Here is a 20773-nt window from a genome sequence, read left to right as displayed (position 1 = left end):
GTTGTTGCCATCAGTGGACTTCACTGGACTTCACCACTCCTAGTCAGTTTTATCAGACAGAAAGAGGCAGACAGACATAGAGAGGGAGAAATATACCACAGCACCAAAGTTGACTTCAGTGTGGCGAGGGCTGGGCTTAAACCTGTCACGCACTTGGCACAGCAGGCATACATTCCAGGGGGCCGTCCTGGCAGCCTCTCACTGAATATTGTGTCTGTGCCTGTTAGTGATTATTATTAACTGAATATTATACCAGTGCCAGTTAGTGATTATTATATCCGTTTTTATCAGTCTAGTAAATCAGAGGCTAGTGGTGGGGCTGGGTGGTGGCACACCTGGTTGACTGCACATGTTACAGTGAGCAAGGACGTGGGTTCGAGCCCCCGCCTTCTGGGGGCAGCTTTATGACTGGTGAAGCAGGGCTGCAGGTGACTCTCTGTCTCTATCTCTCCCCTCCCTCTCAATTTCTGGCTCTCTATCCAGTAAATAAATAAAGACAATAAAAAAATTTAAAAGTTAGTGGTATTTGCCTTTCATCAGTTCTTCTGACTACCAGTAGTCCCAGTGATATTAGTAGCAGAAATTAGCATTTTTCCAGGGGCCAGGTGTTGGTGAACTTGGTTAAACACACATGTTCCCATGCAGCAAGGCCCTTAGTTTAACCCCCTCACCTGCAAGGGGGAAGCTTCACAAGCAGTAAAGTAGTTAGTACTGCAGGTATCTGTCTACCTATCTTTGGCTCCCTCTTCCCTCTCAATTTCTCTCTGTCTCTATCCGAAACAAATAAATCAATAAAATATTAACGAAATGAGTTTTTTTAAGTTAAAAAAATAGCATTTTTCTTAACTGGGTAGGGTGAGGCCACAACTCCCTGGGCTTGTTAAAGCCCCACAGCTTGGGAGTGAGGACTCAGCACCTCTGCAAGCAAGCTGCAGGGCCTCCCTGGTGACCCACCTCTCGCCCCCAGCTGCAACGAGCTGCAGTTCTCACAGTACGCGGCCACATGTGACAACATGCACATCCAGAAGCTGCAGGGCGACAGCTACTGCCTGAAGCTCACCGACATGAAGGGCTTCTTCCAGCCCTGCTATGGGCTCCTCGACCCCCTCCCCTTCTACGAGTCCTGCTACCTGGACGGCTGCTACAACCACAAGAAGGTCCAGCTCTGCGGCTCCCTGGCCGCCTACGGCGAGTCCTGCCGCTCCTTTGGCATCCTCAGCACCGAGTGGATCGAGAAGGAGAATTGCTGTAAGGGAATTGCTTTATTTCTGTACCAGACTGCTGGCTTGGGACACGCAGGGGCAGGGTGGGAGCCCTCATGGGCTTCATTCCCCAGACTCTGCTCCTTGCCCTGGAGCCAGAGGCCACAGTGGTAAGGGAAGCCTGTGTGGGAAGCTAGTTAAGCTGGTACTGGGCCGGCTCTGGCTGCCTGGGCAGGAAGGAAGCCATAGTCAGATTGCTCCAGAAATTCTGGATGTTATTAAATGGCTGGATAAACTCCAGCTCTATAGATTCTTATATTTTATGCTGTAGTAAGAAAGTTATTTTGAGGGGGGTCTGGGTGTAGCACAGTGGGTTAAGTGCATGTGGCGCAAAGCGCAAGGACCCCTGTGAGGATCCCGGTTCGAGCCCTCCGGCTCCCCACCTGCAGGGCAGTTTCTTCACAGGTGGTGAAGCAGGTCTGCAGGTGTCTGTCTTTCTCTCCCCCTCTCTGTCTTCCCCTCCTCTCTCCATTTCTTTCTGTCCTATCCAACAACGAATGACATCCACAATAACAGTAATAACCACAATGAGGCTACAACAACAAGGGCAAGGAAAGGGGGAATAAATGGTCTCCAGGAGCAGTGGATTCATAGTGCAGGTACTGAGCCACAAAATAACCCTGGAGGCAAAAAAAAAAGTTATTTTGAGGGCTAGGGAAATAGCATTTTCTTTCTCTTTCTCTTTCTCTTCTCTCTCTCTCTCTCTCTCCCTCCCTCTCTCTCTCTCTCTTTCTCTCCCACCAAGGTTATCACTGGGGCCTAGTGCCTTCACAACAAATCTACCACTCCTGATGGCCACTGTTTCCTGTTATTTATTTATTATTTATTTATGTATCTATTTATTATTTGATAGGGGAGTCAGGCAGTAGCGTGGCGGGTTAAGTGCAGGTGGCACAAAGTGCAAGGACCTGTGCAAGGGATCCCAGTTCGAGCCCCCAGCTTCCCACCTATCGGGGAGTCGCTTCACAGGCAGTGAAGCAGGTCTGTAGGTGTCTATCTTTCTCTCCCCTTCTCTGTATCCCCCTTCTCTCTCGATTTCTCTCTGTCCTATCTAACAATGATGACACCAACAACAATAACTACAACAATAAAATAACAAGGGCAACAAAAGGGAGTAAACAAATAAATGAATATTTGATAGGACAGAGAGAAATCGAGAGAAAAGGGGAAGTTAGGGACATAGAAAGAAAGACATCTGCAGACATGCTTCACTGCTCTTCATTCCAGGTAAGGGATGGGGACTTGAACATGGGTCCTTGCACACTGTAATGTGTGCCCTTAATTATGTGCATCACTGCCTGGCCTCTGTTCATTTTCTTGTTATATTTGGCAGAGCACTTGTGTGTCTGAGCATGAAACAATGGACTGCAGATATTTAATGTGTGTATAGACATAAACGGCCCGTCTGTCCCAGCAGCCAGTGTGTGTAACACTGGCCAGCGGAGTGAATGTGTGGATCCTGCCACACCTGCCCAGTGGACCAAGAGCTGCCACCATGAACGGGTCCATTCCAAGACCACAGACTCAGCAGTAAATCCACTGACTAACCCTGACCAAGTGTCGGGAGAGAAGGGCCCTTAGTTCAGAACCTAGACGCAATGTAGCTCATTAAGATCTCTGAAACTCTGAGCAAGCAAATTACTAGTCTCTGCTGGAAATGTTTTGTTTGATGACTTTAATATTTACTCTCTTGTGTTAATAAGTAGCACTTTAAATAACTTTAAAATCAACTGTTTTGAACTCTAAAAATTGGAATTTTTAAGAAATGTCAGTTTCTGCTCTATTCTTTTTTTCTTCCTCAAACCCATTCTCTATATATGGAGATGTCTTCCTTAGCAATTGGCAGGTGGGCCAGCACATTTGTAAATAAGTGCTTATCTTCCCATGGGCTGTCTGTCACCTTCGTGTTTTCTCTCTGCATCCTCCTGGGCTGCTTCCATGTTCCTGTAATCAACCGTAACGGTGTCTCAACAGCTGCTCTGTGCCTAGTTAGCACTGCGTTAGATCTCAAACACACTGTGCAGGTGAAGAGGTCTTTCTGAAAAGGAAGCCTTTTATTCTGTGGGAGAGGTGCCCAGAATCAAGCCTACCTATGCAAGGACTCTCCAACCCCTGAAAGGAAGTTTAAAAAACAAACAAACAAATACGGGGCCAGGGAGGTGGTTCAGCAGTAAAGTGCCCACCTTGTAGCTTGCATACATGCTTGAGCCTGGCATCACACTTTAAAAAAAAGGTCAAGAGCACAAGGACCAGCGTAAGGATCCTGGTTCGATTCACCGGCTCCCTACCTGCAGGGGAGTCGCTTCACAGGCAGTGAAGCAGGTCTGCAGGTGTCTATCTTTCTCTTCCCCCTCTCTGTCTTCTCCTCTCTCCATTTCTTTCTGTCCTATCCAACAACAATGACATTAATAACAACAATAATAACCACAACAATGTTAAACAGCAAGGGCAACAAAAGGGAAAATAAATAAATATTTTTTAAAAAGTCAAGAAAGCCAGTAACAAATAGGATATTATAAAAATGGTCCTCTGATATCTCTCTCTCTCTCTCTCTCTCTCTCTCTCACACACACACAGAGAGAGAGAGAGAGAGAGAGCAAAAGGTTTTATTTAAAATGTTGTTATTTATTAATGGGAGAAAGAGGAAGAGAAGGAGAGAGATAACCAGAGCACCCCTCGGGCATATGCAGTGTGAAATATGAAACTCGAGACTTCATGCCTGAGAGTTTATTGCTCTGCTCAGTTGCTTCACCTCCTGGGCCATTGTAAAAAAAAAAAAAGTTAATTTTCAGATTTAAATTTTCATTTAAATACATCTATTTAAATGATGCCGGTGGTTGTCCTTCAGTCTTCTTTCCAAAAATCAAGATGACATAATGATGCCACAGTTATAGCTTAGCGGGGGGCGGGGATGGGAGCATGGTGTTGGCTTAGCAGAGGCGACCAGAGCGGTGGACAACTCCCACCCAACTTCACGTTTCATTTTTAAGCCCTAGGGCTGACTTGACTCAAGCTGGGTGTGCGCAGTTCTGTAGCACTGGCCATGTGATATCCTGCGGGAAGGGGTCTCTCTGAATGAGGAGAGATTCTTTAAACAGAGAAGCAGAGTCTCAGGGTGCTTTCGATTGGTGCATCTCAGAAGAAAGTGCTGGCCAGCTTGCAGGTGATTGTGGAATGGCAGAACTGCGGGGGAGGGGGGGAGAAGGAGAAGGGGGAGAACTTTACTTGCATTTACCTTTCAGCTGTGGGTCTGTCCTTTTTTGGCAACTCAGCACCATTAATCTAAGTCAGTGCTGGTGAGTACTGCATGGCCCTTTGGTTTGCGTGTTTTTATAGAGCTAAGTAGAAGTTTATGAAGAAGGTGGGCCATGAATAAAGATTAAAAAATTTAAAAAAAAACTGGTTTGAGGGGACCGCTCAAGCATCTACCTGGCCTCCTCATTTTTAATCTTGACAAATATGTGTTAAGCACCAGCTAGGAAGAAGCCGAGCAGAAAATACAGAAGTAACCCAATTGGAGTGTGTGTGTGGTGGTCGTGGTGGTAGAGGTACTGGGTACTGGGGTCTCACAGATGCATGATTTCACAGCTCCAGGCTGGATGAGAGACACCACAACCACAACACCAGAGCTCTCTCTGTGCCATAGCCCCTGTCGTGTGTTGCCAGGCTGAATGTGGACTGAGTGTGTGGCAAGGCGCGTGCCCTCCTCGCGAGCTGTCTCTCCAGTCCTGGACTCCGTATCAAGATGCCGGCACGTGTTCTCGCACAGCCTATGACTAGTCGCCTAGTATATCTTGGTGGCTAATCCTGTCTCTGCCTTCCATCTTCACCTGTGAGCCAAGTTCAGCTATGAAATGGGGGTTCTAGTACTCACTCAGGGAGTATAAGGAGTATAAACTATAAGGAGTATAAAATGTCTAAGTAACCCCTGATCACCTCACCCAGAAAACTGAAAACCTCTGTGAGGCTTAACAGGAAGCTTGCTGATCTAAACCATCACTCCTCTACAAATGTGGTTTTAAACTTATTTCTAAGAGTTGGCGTAGCTGATGCAACCAAGGCCTCAGGCCCAGAGCCAGAACCAGTTACTTCCATGGTCAGTCTTTTCTGGAAGGCCCCTGCCTGCCCTCTGACCTCTGCAGATTCTGTCACAGTGGCCAGTGCAGGACATAACCACGTGCTGCCTTTGCCTCGGTATGAAACTCAAGTTGTGCGTGTCTCTGTGTTTTCCTTTTTAGCAGGAGTGGTTGAAGATCCCTGTGTGGGGGCAGACTGTCCCAACCGGACTTGTGAGCTGGACAACGGCGGAGAGCTATGTGGCTGCATCGAGCCACCGCCCTACGGAAACAGTGAGTGACAGGGGCCACCTCCGCAGCCAGGCAGCCAAGCCCCGCAGGCCGAGCAGGGCAGCCCTAGGTTCAGAGCACAGGCATTCCTGGGCCCTGGGGTTAGCAATCCAAATAGCAAAGCTTTCAGGAGCACTTAAGCCAGACAAGAAAGCAGTCGGGCCTCCTCGAAATAGGCTAATGTTCATTTTCTCAGAGCGGCTGCCCTTTCTTCAATAAATTATAACACATAAATTTGTACATGAATGGAAGCAGCCAGTTCCAGCTGAGGCCATGTTCAATATCTGAGAGATCCTAATCGATCTTCTAGACTCAAGGGGAGGCAAGGTGGTTTCATGAAGAAAGAAAATAATTAGGACTAAAGTACCAGTGGCTGTGATACTCAGTGCAGCCCCAGGGGTTCTGCCCATTGGGGCTTTTTGGTCCTGAAGAGACACCTGAAATGCTTGAAGCAAGCAGCTGGAACTCCAGGTCCCGTGCCCACTCACATTCCTTCCTTCAAGGGGAAGGAGTGGCCTGGTCCCCATCCAGGCTGTGAGGCTGGGAAGGGGAGTTGATGGACTCCCCCCTCTGTGCCTTGCCCCAGCCAAGCACCCGAGAAGGGGTGTGCTAAATGTAGTGCCACTGGAGAAAGAAGCCAAATTGACTGAAAGGCTCCATAGGAGGCGGCCCATGAGCTGTTCAAGGGCTTCACCTAAAGAGAGAAAAGTGTTTCTCTCTGTTTCTATGGTGCTCATTAGCCTGTTTATGTACTTGGAGGAAATGTCAATTGGAGCATCTCCGTGCCCCAAAGCCAGCGCCCACGCCCATCTGGGTGTCTCTGGGGGTTCTGCTGAGCTGGATCCAGCTGGGACTGGGGTGGCCTGGCCTAGCCAGTGCTGCTGCACCTGGGGACATGTCCCTTAGCCAAGGCACACTCAGCAGGAGGCCCTGTATGTATGTTTTCGTTTTTGTTTCATTTTTATTGCTACCAGTTTCATTGCTGGGGCTTGGTGCCTGTACTACAGACCATTGCTCCTGGAAGCCATTTCTTTCCTTTTTTTATCTTTGCTTTTTCCTTCTATTTTTTTATTTTGATAGGACAGAGAGAAATTGAGAGGGGAGAAGAAGATAGAGATGGAGAAAGATAGACACCTACAGACCTGCTTCACTGCTCAGGAAGCATCCCCCCCTGCAGGTGGGGAGCTCAAACCAAGGTCCTTGTGCATGGTGATGTGTACACTCATCTGGGTGTGCCAGAGCTGCCACCCCCCAAATGTGCTTCATAGTCACCTTGTCCTCTTTATGCAAAGACTCCTCCTGTGAGCTCAGGGTACTGCTTTGGTTGCCTTCATGCATTCATTTGGTGTCATCAGAGCTACATTAGAAAGTCCTGTCATGGGGCCGGGCAGTGGCACACCGGGTTGATAAACACACATAGTACAAACACACATAGTACAAAGCACAAGGACCTGCATAAGGACCCCGGTTTGAGACCCCGGCTCCCCACCTGCAGGGGGTCACTTCACAAGCGCTGAAGCAGGTCTGCAGGTGTCTGTCTTTCTCTCCTCCTCTCTGTCTTCCCCTCCTCTCTCCATTTCTCTCTGTCCTATCCAACAACGACAACAACAATAATAACTACAACAATAAAACAACAAGGGCAACAAAAGGGAATAAATAAATAAAATAAATATTTTTTTTAAAAGTAATAATAATAATAATAATTAAGCCCTGTCATGAAGGTAGGTCAGTGCTGGGCCTTTTTAGAGGAAGGTGAGAGCAATGTAAAGGGACAGCTTCACCCCACCCCAAATGACCTGCCTTTCTCAATCCCTGTCCCTCTGCCCCCCCCCAACCCCACTCCAGACTCGCATGACATTATCGATGCAGAGGTGACCTGCAAGGCTGCCCAGATGGAAGTGTCCATTTCCAAATGCAAACTCTTTCAGCTGGGCTTCGAGCGCGAGGGTGTTCGCATCAATGACCGGCGGTGCTCCGGCATCGAGGGCGAGGACTTCATCTCCTTTCAGATCAACAACACCAAAGGGAACTGTGGGAACATCGTTCAGGTGAGCTCAGGACCAGAGGGAGGCACTAGCAGCTCTGGACATGCACGCTGACGGTCCTCCGGGGCTGCTCAGAGACGGTTTACTTAGAACTTTGCTCCTCGGGGACCAGCACAAGGCACGCACGAAATGAAAGACAGCAAGGAGAAGAGGCATTTGGTGCTAAGTGGTTGATTGAACTGAAAGAGCCCAGGAAGTGACAGGCCATTTTCTTCGGTGGGTCTGCTGTCATCTTTCGCCTGCGTGTTGACAATTTTGGTTACCTCGTTTATGCTTCTCTTGTTCTTCCAGCTAAATGTGTCTGGGTACAGCTATTTCCCAGACATTAGTGAGTAGTTAGTTAACTGCAGAAACACAGCAAACTCTCCACATTTAGCATCACGTTATCCAGGGTATATATTTGCTAACAAAGCAATTGGTTCTCTTCTTCCTGTTCTTTCCTGCTGTCTTTACTTATTTATCTGGCTATTTAATTATTTTATTGCCACCAGGGTTATCACTGGGGCTCGGTGCCTACACAGTGAATCCACTGCTTTTGGCAGCCATTTTTTATTTCTTTTTTTTTTTTTTCGATTGGACAGATAGAAATTGAGAGGTGAGGGGAGGTTAGAGAGAGAAAAAGAAAGAGACACCTGCTGCAGACCTGCTCCTGCATTTGTGAAGCTCCTCCCCTGCTGGTGGGGAGCCGGGGCTCAAACCTGGGTCCTCAAGCAGGGTAGTGCGTTTGCTTAATCGAGTGCACCACCGCCCAACCCGCATCTGTCTTTTACCCATCACTCTGTTCCTTAATGCTTTTATTGAGGAGTGAAAGGAATAAGAAGGTGAAATTGACGATGTGTTTGTCTGGGGACTTGTAGGCATGTCTGGTCCAGGATCTGGTAGGAGAGAAATCTTGCATCAAGCATTGTAATAGAAGAGTGATACTCTCTGGTGATGACAGTGCTTCCTGCTGTCCCCAGCCTGGGTTCCCGCAGATAACTAGGGGCAGGTGGTGGCTAGAATCCAGTGGTACATGGAATCGGCCCCCATGGCCAGTCAAGGTTATCTGACAGAGTGGTGCTGTTGACATCCATTGTGATACTTTCCCCACACCCAGTAAATGCTGAGAGCAGCCCCTCACTGATTTATTTATCCTGACCTCGGGGAGACGGATGGGAAGAAGCCATTTCTCCACTTGCAGGGCTGTGGATCAGACATGCAAGCCACATACTACATGATTTACTGATTCCTGATCTCCCTTTGCCCCACAGTCTAATGGCACTCACATCATGTATAAAAACACAATCTGGATCGAAAGTGCCAACAACACAGGCAACATCATCACCAGGGACCGCACGATCAATGTGGAATTTTCCTGTGCTTATGAGCTGGATATCAAGATCTCCTTAGACTCTGTGGTGAAGCCTATGCTCAGGTAAAGACCCCTCCTGGGCCCTGTGCGTGGCTCTGCCTTTTCCCTGACAGCTAAGGTTAGCATAATCAGGACCACTAGCTTTTGTCTTTGAGGCGCTGGGGGAGAAAAATAATTCATATTTCCTGAACCCAGATGCCTTCGGCCAGCTGTGTTCAATCGAGCTTTCTCCGATGATGGACGTGTTCTATATCTGCACTATCCAGTAGCTGCCTGTGGCCATGGCGCACTTGAAATGTGACTGCAGGCCCAGGGCTGAGGAATTTTAATGTAATCGAACTTTAATTGCCGTGTGTGGTTCCTGGGTGTCACACAGGACTGCGCAGCCTCAGCCTTCGCTGCTGTCTGCTTTTTCCTTCCCTCTGCACATTCCCAGTTTCAGACATGGCAGACGACTGGATGCAGGTCGCCCTCTGCAGCTTCCCCGTCTCATGCTTCTTTCTCCTGCAGTGTCATTAACCTGACGGTACCCACCCAAGAAGGCAGCTTCACCACCAAGATGGCGCTCTACAAGAATGCCTCCTACAAGCACCCCTACCGCCAGGGCGAAGTGGTGCTGACCACCCGAGACGTGCTGTACGTGGGGGTCTTTGTGGTGGGGGCCGACTCCACGCACCTGATCCTGACGCTGAACAAGTGCTACGCCACCCCCTCCCGGGACAGCAACGACAAGCTGCGCTACTTCATCATTGAAGGAGGGTGAGTACAGCCTCCAACAGCGGCGCTCTGGGCCGCCTCTTCTTTGCCTCCAGGGTTATCCCTGGGGCTCAGTGCTGGCACTAAAAATCCACTGCTCCTGGAAACCTTTTTACTCTCCCCCCTGCCCTGTGTTATTACATAGGACAGAGAGAAATTGAGAGAGGAGTGGAAATAGAGGAGATAGACAGACACCTGCAGACCTGCTTCACTGCTCATGAAGTGTCCCCCCTGCAGATAGGGAGCCAGGGACTTAAACTCAGATCCTTGAGTGGGCCCTTGTGCTTTATACTACGTGCACTTAATTGAGTGCACCACCACCCAGCCCCCTATTTCTTCTCTTTATTGGTAATTTGATAATGATTTATAAAATTATAATAGGGGTATAATTCTACACCATTCCTACCCCCAGAGTTCTGTGTCCCCAACCCCCTCTAGTGGGAACTGCAGTAGTTCTCCCAAGGTCATAGATATGGATGGAATATATACATTTTCTCATTCCTAGTCACTTCTAGGGCCTACCTTCACTTCCTTTCTAACTCACACCTGCATCTCGTACTACTTCCAAGTGCACTTTCTTTTTCCTCTTCCCTCTCAGATAACAAAAACAGTGCCTGACTTCTGGTGTTTTCCGAAGTCTCTTCCCTCTCATGATGGTACAAAAGCAGAGACTCTTGGTGACAAACACCCTGGGTCTGAGAGAAACTGGATTTCAGAGCCCCCTGGTCTTCATCCCCTAACATTTATCCCCACTGGGAGTATGGACCAAAATTCTTTTTTTTTTTTTTCCTCCTCCAGGGTTATTGCTGGGCTCGGTGCCTGTACCATGAATCCACCGCTCCTGGAGGCCATTTTTTCCCCCTTTTGTTGCCCTTGTTGTAGCTTCGTTGTGGCTATTATTATTGCCCTTGTTGACGCAATTCGTTGTTGGATAGGACAGAGAGAAATGGAGAGAGGAGGGGAAGACAGAGAAGGGGAGAGAAAGATAGACACCTGCAGACCTGCTTCACCGCCTGTGAAGCGACTCGCCTGCGGGTGGGGAGCCGGGGGCTCGAACCGGGATCCTTACGCTGGTCCCTGCATTTTGCGCCACCTGCGCTTAACCCACTGCGCCACCGCCTGACCCCCTGGACCAAAATTCTTTCTGGGGTCCAGGAAGTGGGAAGTTTGGCTTCTGTAACTGCTTCTCCACTGGGCATGCATGTTGGCAGGCAGATCCATACCCCCAGCCTGTTTCTATCTTTCCCTAGCGGGGCTGGGCTCTGGGGAGATGGGGTTCCAGGACACATTGGTGAGGTCCTTTACTAGGGAGGACGGAACCGTAATTCTGCTTTACTTTGTAGAGGAGGGAGTGGGAACTGATTGTGGACTCCCTGCAGGGCCAGCCTTTTCCACCTATGAACTATAAGAGCCCCCTCACAGCCTGTGAGGTGGATGGTAGGCGCTTGTTTATACACGAGAAGGCTGAGACCTGGTGAGATCAAGCAACTGGCTAGAAGTCACATAGCCAGTTAGTGGACACCCCCAAATCCATGTGGCCTTGACTACAAAAGGCTTTCTTCTCAGTATAATGAAGAGGGGATTCTGTCCTGCCTGCTTTGCATTACAATTGGAGAGACAGTGTGTCTTCTGCAAATGAAAAGGTGTGATGTGAATAACCAAATCTTTTTCCAATAGCATATCTGTCAGAATTAGAGAAAGTAGACTCACAGCCTATAAACTCAACAAGTCTCTCTTCACTCATAAGTACATGCACAGAACCTAGATTTTCCGTAAAACATCTTGGGTATGCATCCAACTATATTGGCCAAGGGGCCTGGGCAGTGGCACACTCAGGTAAGGTCACATATTATCAAGTGCAATGACCCAGGTTTGAGCCCCCCCACACCTGCAGGGCATCTGCTTCACAAGCAGGAGAGCAGGTCTGCAAGTGTCTTCTGTGTTTCTCTCCCTCTCATCTCCCTGTCCTCTCTCAATTTCTCCCTGTCCTATATAATAATAATTAAAAAGGAAAAAATGGCCACCAGGAGCAGTGAATTCCTGGCACCAAACCCCAGCAACAGTCCTAGTTGTGGCAATAAAAATATAAATAAATATATATATATATATAAAACAAAGGAGTCAATGAAAGAAAAAAAATCACTAAAAACAGAATACCTGTCGGGTAATAGGAGTTCCTTTTTCAGTAGCTGTTGCGGATACATAACTTATATACAGTGAAATGTACTTGCTGTGGATGTAAAATTCAGTGACTCTTTTTTTAGTAGCTTTCAGAGTGATTCTAGAGAGGAGGGGGGGTGTCCTGTTACCTTCCAATCTATCACCTTGATGTAATTGGGAGCCTCTGCATCACCCCAACCCAATCGTGCTTAAAACAAGTGGTGGTCTTGATGAGCATTGTGTTCTGAACCAGAGATGGCAGTTCACTCCAGCTTCTGGGAAGCCGGGGAGGAGGGTCAGCAGTGGAGCATAAGGATTTGCAGGCCTGGGGTCCTGAGTCCCACCCCTCACTCTGTATATGCTGGGGAGATACCCTATCTCTTCCTCTTGGGGTCTCTCTCTCTCTCTCTCATCTCTCTCTCTCTGTTTCTCTCTCTCTCATCTCTCTCTTTCATCTCTCTCTATTTCTCTCTTATCTCTCTCATCTCTCTCTGTGTTTCTCTCTCATCTCTCTCTCTCTCTGTCTCTGAATAATTTTTAACTTGATCATGTAAAAACAAGTGATGACAAAGCCAAGTCCCAGGAGTGAAAGCAGCAACAAGGGCGCCTGGACCCAGGAGTCAGAGGCTCCTGGAGCTTTCTCTCCCTCCCCTGCTCTTCCCCCACCCATCTCTGGGGCAAGTGGCCCCCTCTCTCCCTCATCAGCGGTTTGTGCGGTGATAGTATTGGAAGCCCTGGGGAGGAAATGTTCCTTCTCGTCACCATTCAGGGACCCCCAGGATGGGAAGAGGACCCACCACCCTTGGCTCCCTTGCCCACGCTGTGTGCAGAGGAGTGAGGGCAGTAGATTGTCTGCTGTCGGGGCGGGCAGAGTTTTCCTCCACCCTCTCTGGGCCCCTGGCCAGGTCTAAAAATTAAACTGATGAGATTTACAAGAGAAGCCTACACATTATTCAGTGTGCATTTTAGATGCCACTGGAACCTTCATAAAGGGAAGTGAAGATGTGAAGAAAGTGAAACCTGAATTTCTTTGAAAGATTTTTTTTTCCCACAAGGAGGAGAGAGGGACTGAGAGACTACTGGGGCACTCTGCTCAACTCTGGCATTTGCCTTTCTGAACTGGATTTTTTTGTCTTGATTGTTTTCTTTTCTATGAGACAAAGACCAAAATACCACTGTGCCATCTAGGATACTGTTTGTTTTGTCTTTCTTGTTTGTATGTGGTGTGGGGATCACACCCAGGGCCTCACGCATGCAAGGCAGATCCTCTGCTGCTGAATCCCCCCCCCCCCCCCGCCACTGCAGAGACAAAGCGAAGGGTGTGTGGCCTTGCCTGCCTGGCTGCCCTCAGTCCCGCGTGCAGGGTCGCTTCTCAGCTCACCAGTTCTCCATACTCCTTCATCATGGCTTCTTCTCAGCACAGGGACCCTGACCTCTATCCAGGTTCAAACCCAGCCTCAGGCTCTGAGCCTCCTCTCGAAGGACACAGTGGCATTTGGAGCTTGTAAAATCATGTTGAATAGACGTGACCCAGGGAAGGGAAGAAGGCACATTCATCTGCTCTGCTTCTTCCAGGTCTGATTCCAGGCCTTCCCATGAAGCTGCTGCCAAGTGGGGAAAGCTGTTCACCATGCAGGAGGAAGTTAATTTAGGAGCCCCCCTGACCTGTATGTGTGTGGTGGGGGTGGGGGGCTTCCCTGTTACCTTCCAGTGACCTTAGGGAAAGCTGGTGCTCAGTGCTTAGAGAGTGAGCAGAAAAGCGGTCCTGGATCACACTTGGGATGCTAGGAGTCTGGGAAGACTTCTCTCCAGACAGAGCAAAGGCCAGTCACTCCTCAGGCAGTGGACAGAGAGGACTGCAGCGCTGCCCTCACTGGCTGATGCTAAGGCAGGAGGCCCCACAGCCTGCCCCTGCATCCCCAGGCTCCCTCCCGCCTCCCTCTCTCTACTTCTCCAGTGCTGAAACCTCACATCAGCTCTCTGGGGCTGATGAGGGAGGGAAGGCTCTTGTAAAGACATGAGGGCTGCTGACATTCTAGAAGCCTCACACCCGCTTGGATCATTCACATAAATAACTGTGACTAGGAATAGTCTGGCAAGTGAGTTTTGCTTCAAAGCATCTTAGAGACTTTGGCCTTGGCAGCTAATTACAAAACTTAATAGGTGTGGGAATGCTGAAGGATAACTCAGCTCTGTTTCCCTTAATGCTAAGCTGTTTAATCCTATACGCTGGGGACATGAAACATGTCTTTTCTCATTTGAAGGAGTTCCTTGGCTGCAGTGGGTCAGCCTTGGCCATGGCAGTACAATTCATCCATTTGCTCATTCATTCATCCAGGGGTGATTAAATTTTAACTCCATGCCCGCAGCATCCAGCCTGGATGCAGTCCTGGAGCTGCGGGTCAGTCTGCTTCTACCTGGCCATTGCAGGATGGTGGCATGATGTGGGTGGGGGTGGGCACTGGTGTTGGAGAGAGTGGAGCTGTGCACTGGTGGCATGATGGGGGTGGGGGTGGGCGCTGGTGTTGGAGAGAGTGGAGCTGTGCATTGGTGGCATGATGGGGGTGGGGGTGGGCGCTGGTGTTGGAGAGAGTGGAGCTGTGCACTGGTGGCATGATGGGGGTGGGGGTGGGCGCTGGTGTTGGAGAGAGTGGAGCTGTGCACAGGAAGAGAAGCAGAAAGACACCCAGCTGGAGGAGCATCATGTTGTTGTATGCTTTACATTGGGTTGTTCTAGCTCTCCCCCTGCCAAGAAAATTGGTTCAGTCCTGCTAGTTTCGCGGCCCGCTTTTCCCCACCCCGAAGGAACCCCGAGAGAGTTCCAGAATTGGAGAGTTCCAGAGTTAGAGAGAGTTCTTGGCGCTGCCGCAGGGAAAGAGGCAGCAGAGTTCTGTTTGGTGATTAGTTTGGTTTAGTTTATGAATCGTTGTTCCTGAATAAAGAAATACAGCTTCCCTGCCCAACCGTATGTCTCTGGTCGTCTCTGTTACCCACCCGTGAAGTTAGCCTGGCCAGCTAGAGCCTCCGAATTTTAACAGCATCATGTGATGAGACCCTCCGTGTAAGAAACTGTGCTCTGGAGGCGGGTGGTGGTGCACACGTCACCAAGTGCAAGGACCCAGGTTCCAGTCCCTGCTCCATACCTGCAGGGGCCCCACTTCACTAGCAGTCTTCAGGAGTCTACCTTTCTCTCCCTCCCTCTATATCCCTGTCCTCCCCCCCCCACCCGCCAGGGTTATTGCTGGGACTTGGTGCCTCCACTACAAATCTACTGCTTCTGGAGATCATCTTTTTTTTTCCCCATTGTTGTGGTGGTGGTTGTTGCTGTTGTTGTTGTTGTTGGATAAGACCGAGAGAAATTGAGAGAGGAGGGGAAGACAGAGAGGGAGAGAGAAAGACACCTGCAGACCTGCTTCACTGCCTGTGAAGTGACCCCCCCCCCCCCGCAGGTGGGGAGCAAGGGGCCCGAACCAGGATCTTTATGCTGGTCCTTGCGCTAACCCTGGTGTCAAAGGAAAAAAAAAAAAAGAAAGAAAGAAAGAAAGAAAGAAAAGAAAAGATAAAAGCAAAACTTCTCTGGGGGCTGGGCAGTGGTGCACCTGGTTAAGCACACACATTATGCTCAAGGACTCAAGTTCAAACCCCCAGTCTCCACGTGCAGAGGGGAAGCTTCACAAGCAGTGAAGCAAATACTGCAGGTGTCTCTCTACATCTGTCTCCCCCACCCCCTCTCAGTTTCTTTTTGTCCTATCAAATAAAGATAAGAAAGAAGGAAGGGAAGAAGGGATGAAGGAATTGACTGCAAGGAGCAACGGATTTGTCACGCTGGCACCGAGCCCCAGCGATAACGCTGATGGCAATAAAAAATTAAAAAAAAAAAAAAAGAAAGAAAAGAAAAAAACTGAGCTCCAGTGGGGGAACTCTTACAGAGTTTGCTGTGTCTGAGGGAGGTTGTGGCCAGGGCTGTCACCACCTGCCAGCCAGATGCCACCAGGAGAAAGAGCTGAGAACAGGCCAGAGCAGCCGGCATGTGGCTCGTCCCCACCTCTCCCTCCTCCTTCTCCAGGTCCTGCCTGTGTGCGGGTTTGGGGAGGATTCCCAGCAGGGCTTAAATCAGGGGGCCTCCCCAAAGTGACAGTTAACTGAAGACAGAGGAATACACGGAAGTCACAAGGCTTCTCCTCATCTCACATTTGTGAAATCGCAGGCCTCCAAACACAGCCGAGGTGATGGAAGGCTACCATCCCCCGCCCCCTGGATGCTTGCAACACAGGCTGAGAGCCCAGAGGGTGGGGGATGACAGCTGCTCGAGGACCCGAGGTCACTGTCAAAGGCATGAGCTTCTCTGCTGGGCGTCATGCCCGTGTGAAGCACAGATCCCATTCCTGTCTGCACAGATGTCAGAATATCAAAGACAACACCATCGGCATCGAGGAGAACGGCGTCTCGCTCACCTGCCGCTTCCACGTCACTGTCTTCAAGTTCATCGGGGACTATGATGAAGTTCACCTCCATTGCGCTGTGTCTCTCTGCGACTCCGAGAAGTACTCCTGTAAAATCGTGAGTGCGTGGTCTGGGAGGTGGCACAGTGGATAAAGCATCGGACTCTCAAGCATGAGGTCCTGAGTTCAATCCCCAGCAGCACATGTACCAGAGTGATGTCTGGCTCTTTCTCCTATCTTTCTCAAAAATAAATAAATAAAATCTTTAAAAACAATAATATGAAACTATTGGCCACAGATGGTCAGAGATAACACTTTAAAAAAAAATCGTGAGTGCGCTGGCTGCCCTCTGCCCTCTCTCCTGGCAGCCGGCTGCCCCCTGACACACACACACACACACACACACACACACACACACACACACACACACACACACACACACACACACACACACGGTGGTTCCTGAGGACTCTCAGCTGTGCCTGCATGTGCCTGAGCTGGAATCCTCCTCAGATGCTGGAGAGTGGAGTAGTGGTGGTCATCTCCAGAGGGACAGTTGCCCGTCTCTCGAATCAGTCTGGCATTGCTATGACGCTAGACCAGGGCTCTCCAGCCTTGACAACTGGCATTTGGGACCAGGTCAATCTGGGCGAAACAGGGTGTTCCTGTTCTGTGCACTGTAAGACATTAGCTCCACCCTGGCCTCCACGAGCTAGGAGCCAGTCCCAGAGCAACACCCTCCCACAGTGCAGCACCCAGGGTCTCCTGTTATTGCCAGTTGTCTGCTGGGGGACGGTACCTGTCTCAGGGACTCAGGTGATCAGTGGGACTAAGCTTCACTATGGAAGCAAGCTTCAGGGCTCAGGCTACACTTCCTCCAGGGCTTTCTTGACCCTCTGGCTCCCAGAGAGCCCCCCCTCCACCTCCACCCCCTCCAGGGCCAGCGCGGCTGCAAAGGCTACATCAGACATCTCCTCCATCCCAGGCTCACATCCCCACCCCAGCTGCACTGTTGCCTGCCACCTGGCCTTTAACTCAACTTCAAACTCACCCCGTGTTTGGCAGGGCTGACGTGAATCACAGCCAGAGCTGCTTCCCGGTGCTGCGGCGTCCAACACCATCCCAAACAGTGCAGTGATCTTTACTTCTGGGGGATGGGGGGAAGGGCGGCACGTCACATTTAATTCTGGTGTGCAAAATGCACTTAATTCTATTCAACATCAAACCCTGAGCCCCAGTGGGCTCGGTGATCAGGATGGCGTTGGTGCTAATTAATCTGCACAGCCATGGTGCTGTAGGCCGGAGCCACTGCCTCTTCTAGCGGCGGAGACATGGTAGAGAATAAGTTATCAGCTTAATTGTGTGAAAGTTTCCCTCTGGTGTTCTGTCTTTCAGAATTGCCCACAAAACTCCAGGATTGCCACAGATTATGCCAAAGAACCTAAAGAACAGATCATTTCAGTGGGACCTATTAGGAGAAAAAGTGCGTGTGCTCCCTAAGACCTACTATCAATTCTTAAGGCGAGGGGATCCCAGGGCTTGAGCTGCCCCTGGGGTATGTTTCACGGGTCATGTGATTCTGCGGAGTTGGGGGGGTGGGGTGGAGGACGCCAGTCTGAGAAGACTTGACAGCGCCCAGATCGACCGCTCAAAACAGCAGCTCTGGGCCTTTCTTCTTCTCTTTAAAGCCTTGTCTTTAGCTATGTGAGCTGCAGAGGTGAGTTGTCTGCACTGGGGTTCGTCTGACCTGCTCCTCTCTCCTAGGGCTGGACTGGTGTGAGGACAACGGAGGGTGTGAGCAGATTTGCACGAGCCGGGTGGACGGGCCCCTGTGCAGCTGCGTGACGGGAGCCCTGCAGGAGGACGGCAAGAGCTGCAGAGGTAGACCCCCTCCCCACCCCTGCATCTCCCCTTCAAGGCTGGTGGCTGGGGGCAGCTGGAGAGGCTGCTGCTGTGAGACTCCCAGCCAGTCAGCAGCCACCTGTGAAGAGTCTAGAGACTCAGGAGGAAAGATGGCAGAAATACCAAGGGAGTCGAGCGCCATTTTGTTTTGTTCTTTTTTTTCCCCCTTCTATCTTTGGGGCCCCTACTCTTTTATCTAAAGATGAAGGTGATTTTTTTTTTTTATTGCTACCAGGGTTATCGCTGGAACTCAGAGCCTGCATGATAAATCCACAGCTCCCAGTGGCCACTTTTCACTTTTTTTTTTTCCCCCTATTGGGTAGGATAGAGAAACTGAGAGGGGAGGGGGAGAAGGAGAGAGAGAAAGACAGGCATCTGCAGGTCTGCTTCATTGCCCATGAAGCATCCCCCCTACAGGTGGGAGCTGGGGCTCAAACCCCAGTCCTTCCACATGGTACTATGTGCCTTTAACCAGATGCACCACCACTCGATATATAGTCAGTTATTCAACCATTTTCAGGACTAACTATTGGCTACAGATCTGGCTTCCAAGTCTGCTTATGCTGGGGTTGGCTGGGGCTGTGATTCCTCCCCTAACATATGAGGTTTCCTGCAGGAGCCTTTGCACCTGGTGTTCTAAGGACCAGGGTAATTCTGCCACAGGGCTGCCTCAGTCAGGGCCGAGAGGAAAAGGTGAACTCTCAGCAGTGCAGTTCCCTTCATTTAAGTGCCCATAGGGATGTCTGATCTCTGTCAAACAGGTATCCTTGTTTGCCCCACAGGACTTAGCATTGCTCTTCTCTGTTCACAGCCTCTAGTTCTTCCATCGAACTTCAAGTCTGGACACTGCTTCTCATCATGACCCAGATCTCATTATGGCACTTTGTATATAAATCCGGCATGACCTCATAATTCACTCAAGGTTGCTATACAAAGTACTGTAATTTACTTGTACTCCAACTCCCGGTAGGATAAAAGGTGTGTGCCCTTAAGTCAGAACCCATTTGAGAGTGGCCAGCATCTCAGTGCAATGCCACCTGCCTCCAACAGTTGGAGGCCTGGCAGCGAGTGAAATCCCAAACTCCTCTTTCAAAAGATGCCACAGGGCTTCTGATAGCCAGCTGTGAAAAATATAACTTGCCTCAAGTTTCCAGTCTTGAAACACACACACAGTAAAGGAAAAACTTCTGATTAGAGAAATCTGTCAAGCCAGTACTTTCTGGATCATAGCTTTTACAGAGAGAGGGCCTGTTGGAATTACACTGAGAAGTAATGGCTGGAAGGTCTGACTCCCTTCAGGACTCTTCCCGGTGTTTGGAAGTGTCTGATCTATGAGGCGCCTGTGTCGCTCCCTTCTGTTTATGGTAAGCTCCTTCCCCGACCCTCTGTGTCTTTCAACCTTACCCTGGCAACTTGGCCGCTGGATACATTGTTTGCAAATGTAGGGAACCCCACATCCCTACCCCACCCCCCTCAGATCCAAGCCCTTCTCTTTTATAAATTAACCAATAACTTTTAACATGTTTTATGCTTAAATAAACTTTGTGTTCAAGTATTCTCATTACTTGGTGCCTGCGGTCATTCTCCTTGATGCTAAGCCTTGCACACAAAAACAGTGTGCTGGGATGGATGGATGGATGGATGGATGGATGGATGGATGGATGGATGGATGGGGTAACAATGGCACTTGTACCAGGTCAGCTCTGCCAGCCTGAGAACAGATGCATTTTGTTCTGTGCCTGTTGCACTTTAGAACACTAGCCAGGTGCTAAGATGCCCCATGAAAAGGAAGCAGACGACGTCTCCTTTTGTAAGTAGTGCATAAACACACATTTACTGTAATTAACTACAAGATGGAAAGCCTGCTAAGTATACCCCCAGAGTGCCTCTCTCTCTAAGGTTAAAAACAGACCAAAAGCCCACTTGACAATTATTTCGGAGTTGTTTGGGATGTCATTTTTCTGGGAACTCTGTGACCGGCTGAGCAGAGGGGCTCAGCACCCTTGACTGTGGCTGTGGGTGAAGTGGCTGCTATTTTCCATGTCACAGGCTAGAGGCATGGGGCCTAAGCCCACCTGCTCTGTTCTCCGTGCCTCCTGGGAGGCTCAACAAATCCTAGCTTGTCTTGGCAGCTGCACAGGTCACGCAGTGAAGGGGGACAACCGGCACTGGTGGAGAGACAGACAGACAGACACCTGCTTCCACTTGGGTATCTTCAGATCTTTGCGGAAAAATGCCGAGCAGTGAGAGGGGTGAGGGAGCCACGTCGTCCGGCCCAGGTGAGTCAGTTCGCCTTCCTTCTCAGGCAGGCCATGTCCATATTCTCCCCCCACTGCAGGAGCAGGAGATTCAGGGCTCACGGGCTCTTTGTTCCCTTTTATACCCTCGAAGGTGCTGGTTTTCATAGTCAAAAGACATTCTGAGTAGAACACACAGCCATGCCTCTGCCGCCTCCCTCCCCTACCTCTCCCTTCTCCTCCTTTTTTTTTTCTTCTTTTTTTAAAAAAAA

The 20773-nt window shown here is 49.7% G+C and overlaps 1 protein-coding gene across 2 annotated transcripts in view; it reads left to right on the top strand.

The window, feature by feature from the left end:
- TECTA (tectorin alpha) overlaps positions 1-19828 on the top strand; it is a 90323-nt gene extending 70495 nt beyond the window's left edge. For both annotated transcript variants that reach the window (XM_060179887.1, XM_060179888.1), the window contains 9 exons: positions 968-1248; positions 5501-5611; positions 7454-7656; positions 8904-9067; positions 9515-9763; positions 16318-16480; positions 17758-17845; positions 18127-18243; positions 19076-19828. In XM_060179887.1, coding sequence (XP_060035870.1) covers positions 968-1248; positions 5501-5611; positions 7454-7656; positions 8904-9067; positions 9515-9763; positions 16318-16480; positions 17758-17845; positions 18127-18243; positions 19076-19176 — 1477 coding nt within the window. In that variant the 3' untranslated portion in view covers positions 19177-19828. The remainder of the gene's footprint in view (positions 1-967; positions 1249-5500; positions 5612-7453; positions 7657-8903; positions 9068-9514; positions 9764-16317; positions 16481-17757; positions 17846-18126; positions 18244-19075) is intronic.
- Positions 19829-20773: the final 945 nt, after the last annotated feature.

The sequence above is a fragment of the Erinaceus europaeus genome, chromosome 20 (genome assembly GCF_950295315.1).
Source record: "Erinaceus europaeus chromosome 20, mEriEur2.1, whole genome shotgun sequence".
Taxonomy (NCBI): domain Eukaryota; kingdom Metazoa; phylum Chordata; class Mammalia; order Eulipotyphla; family Erinaceidae; genus Erinaceus; species Erinaceus europaeus.
The sequence above is the reverse complement of the archived record's forward strand: the minus strand, read 5'-3'. Positions and strand labels throughout refer to the sequence as shown.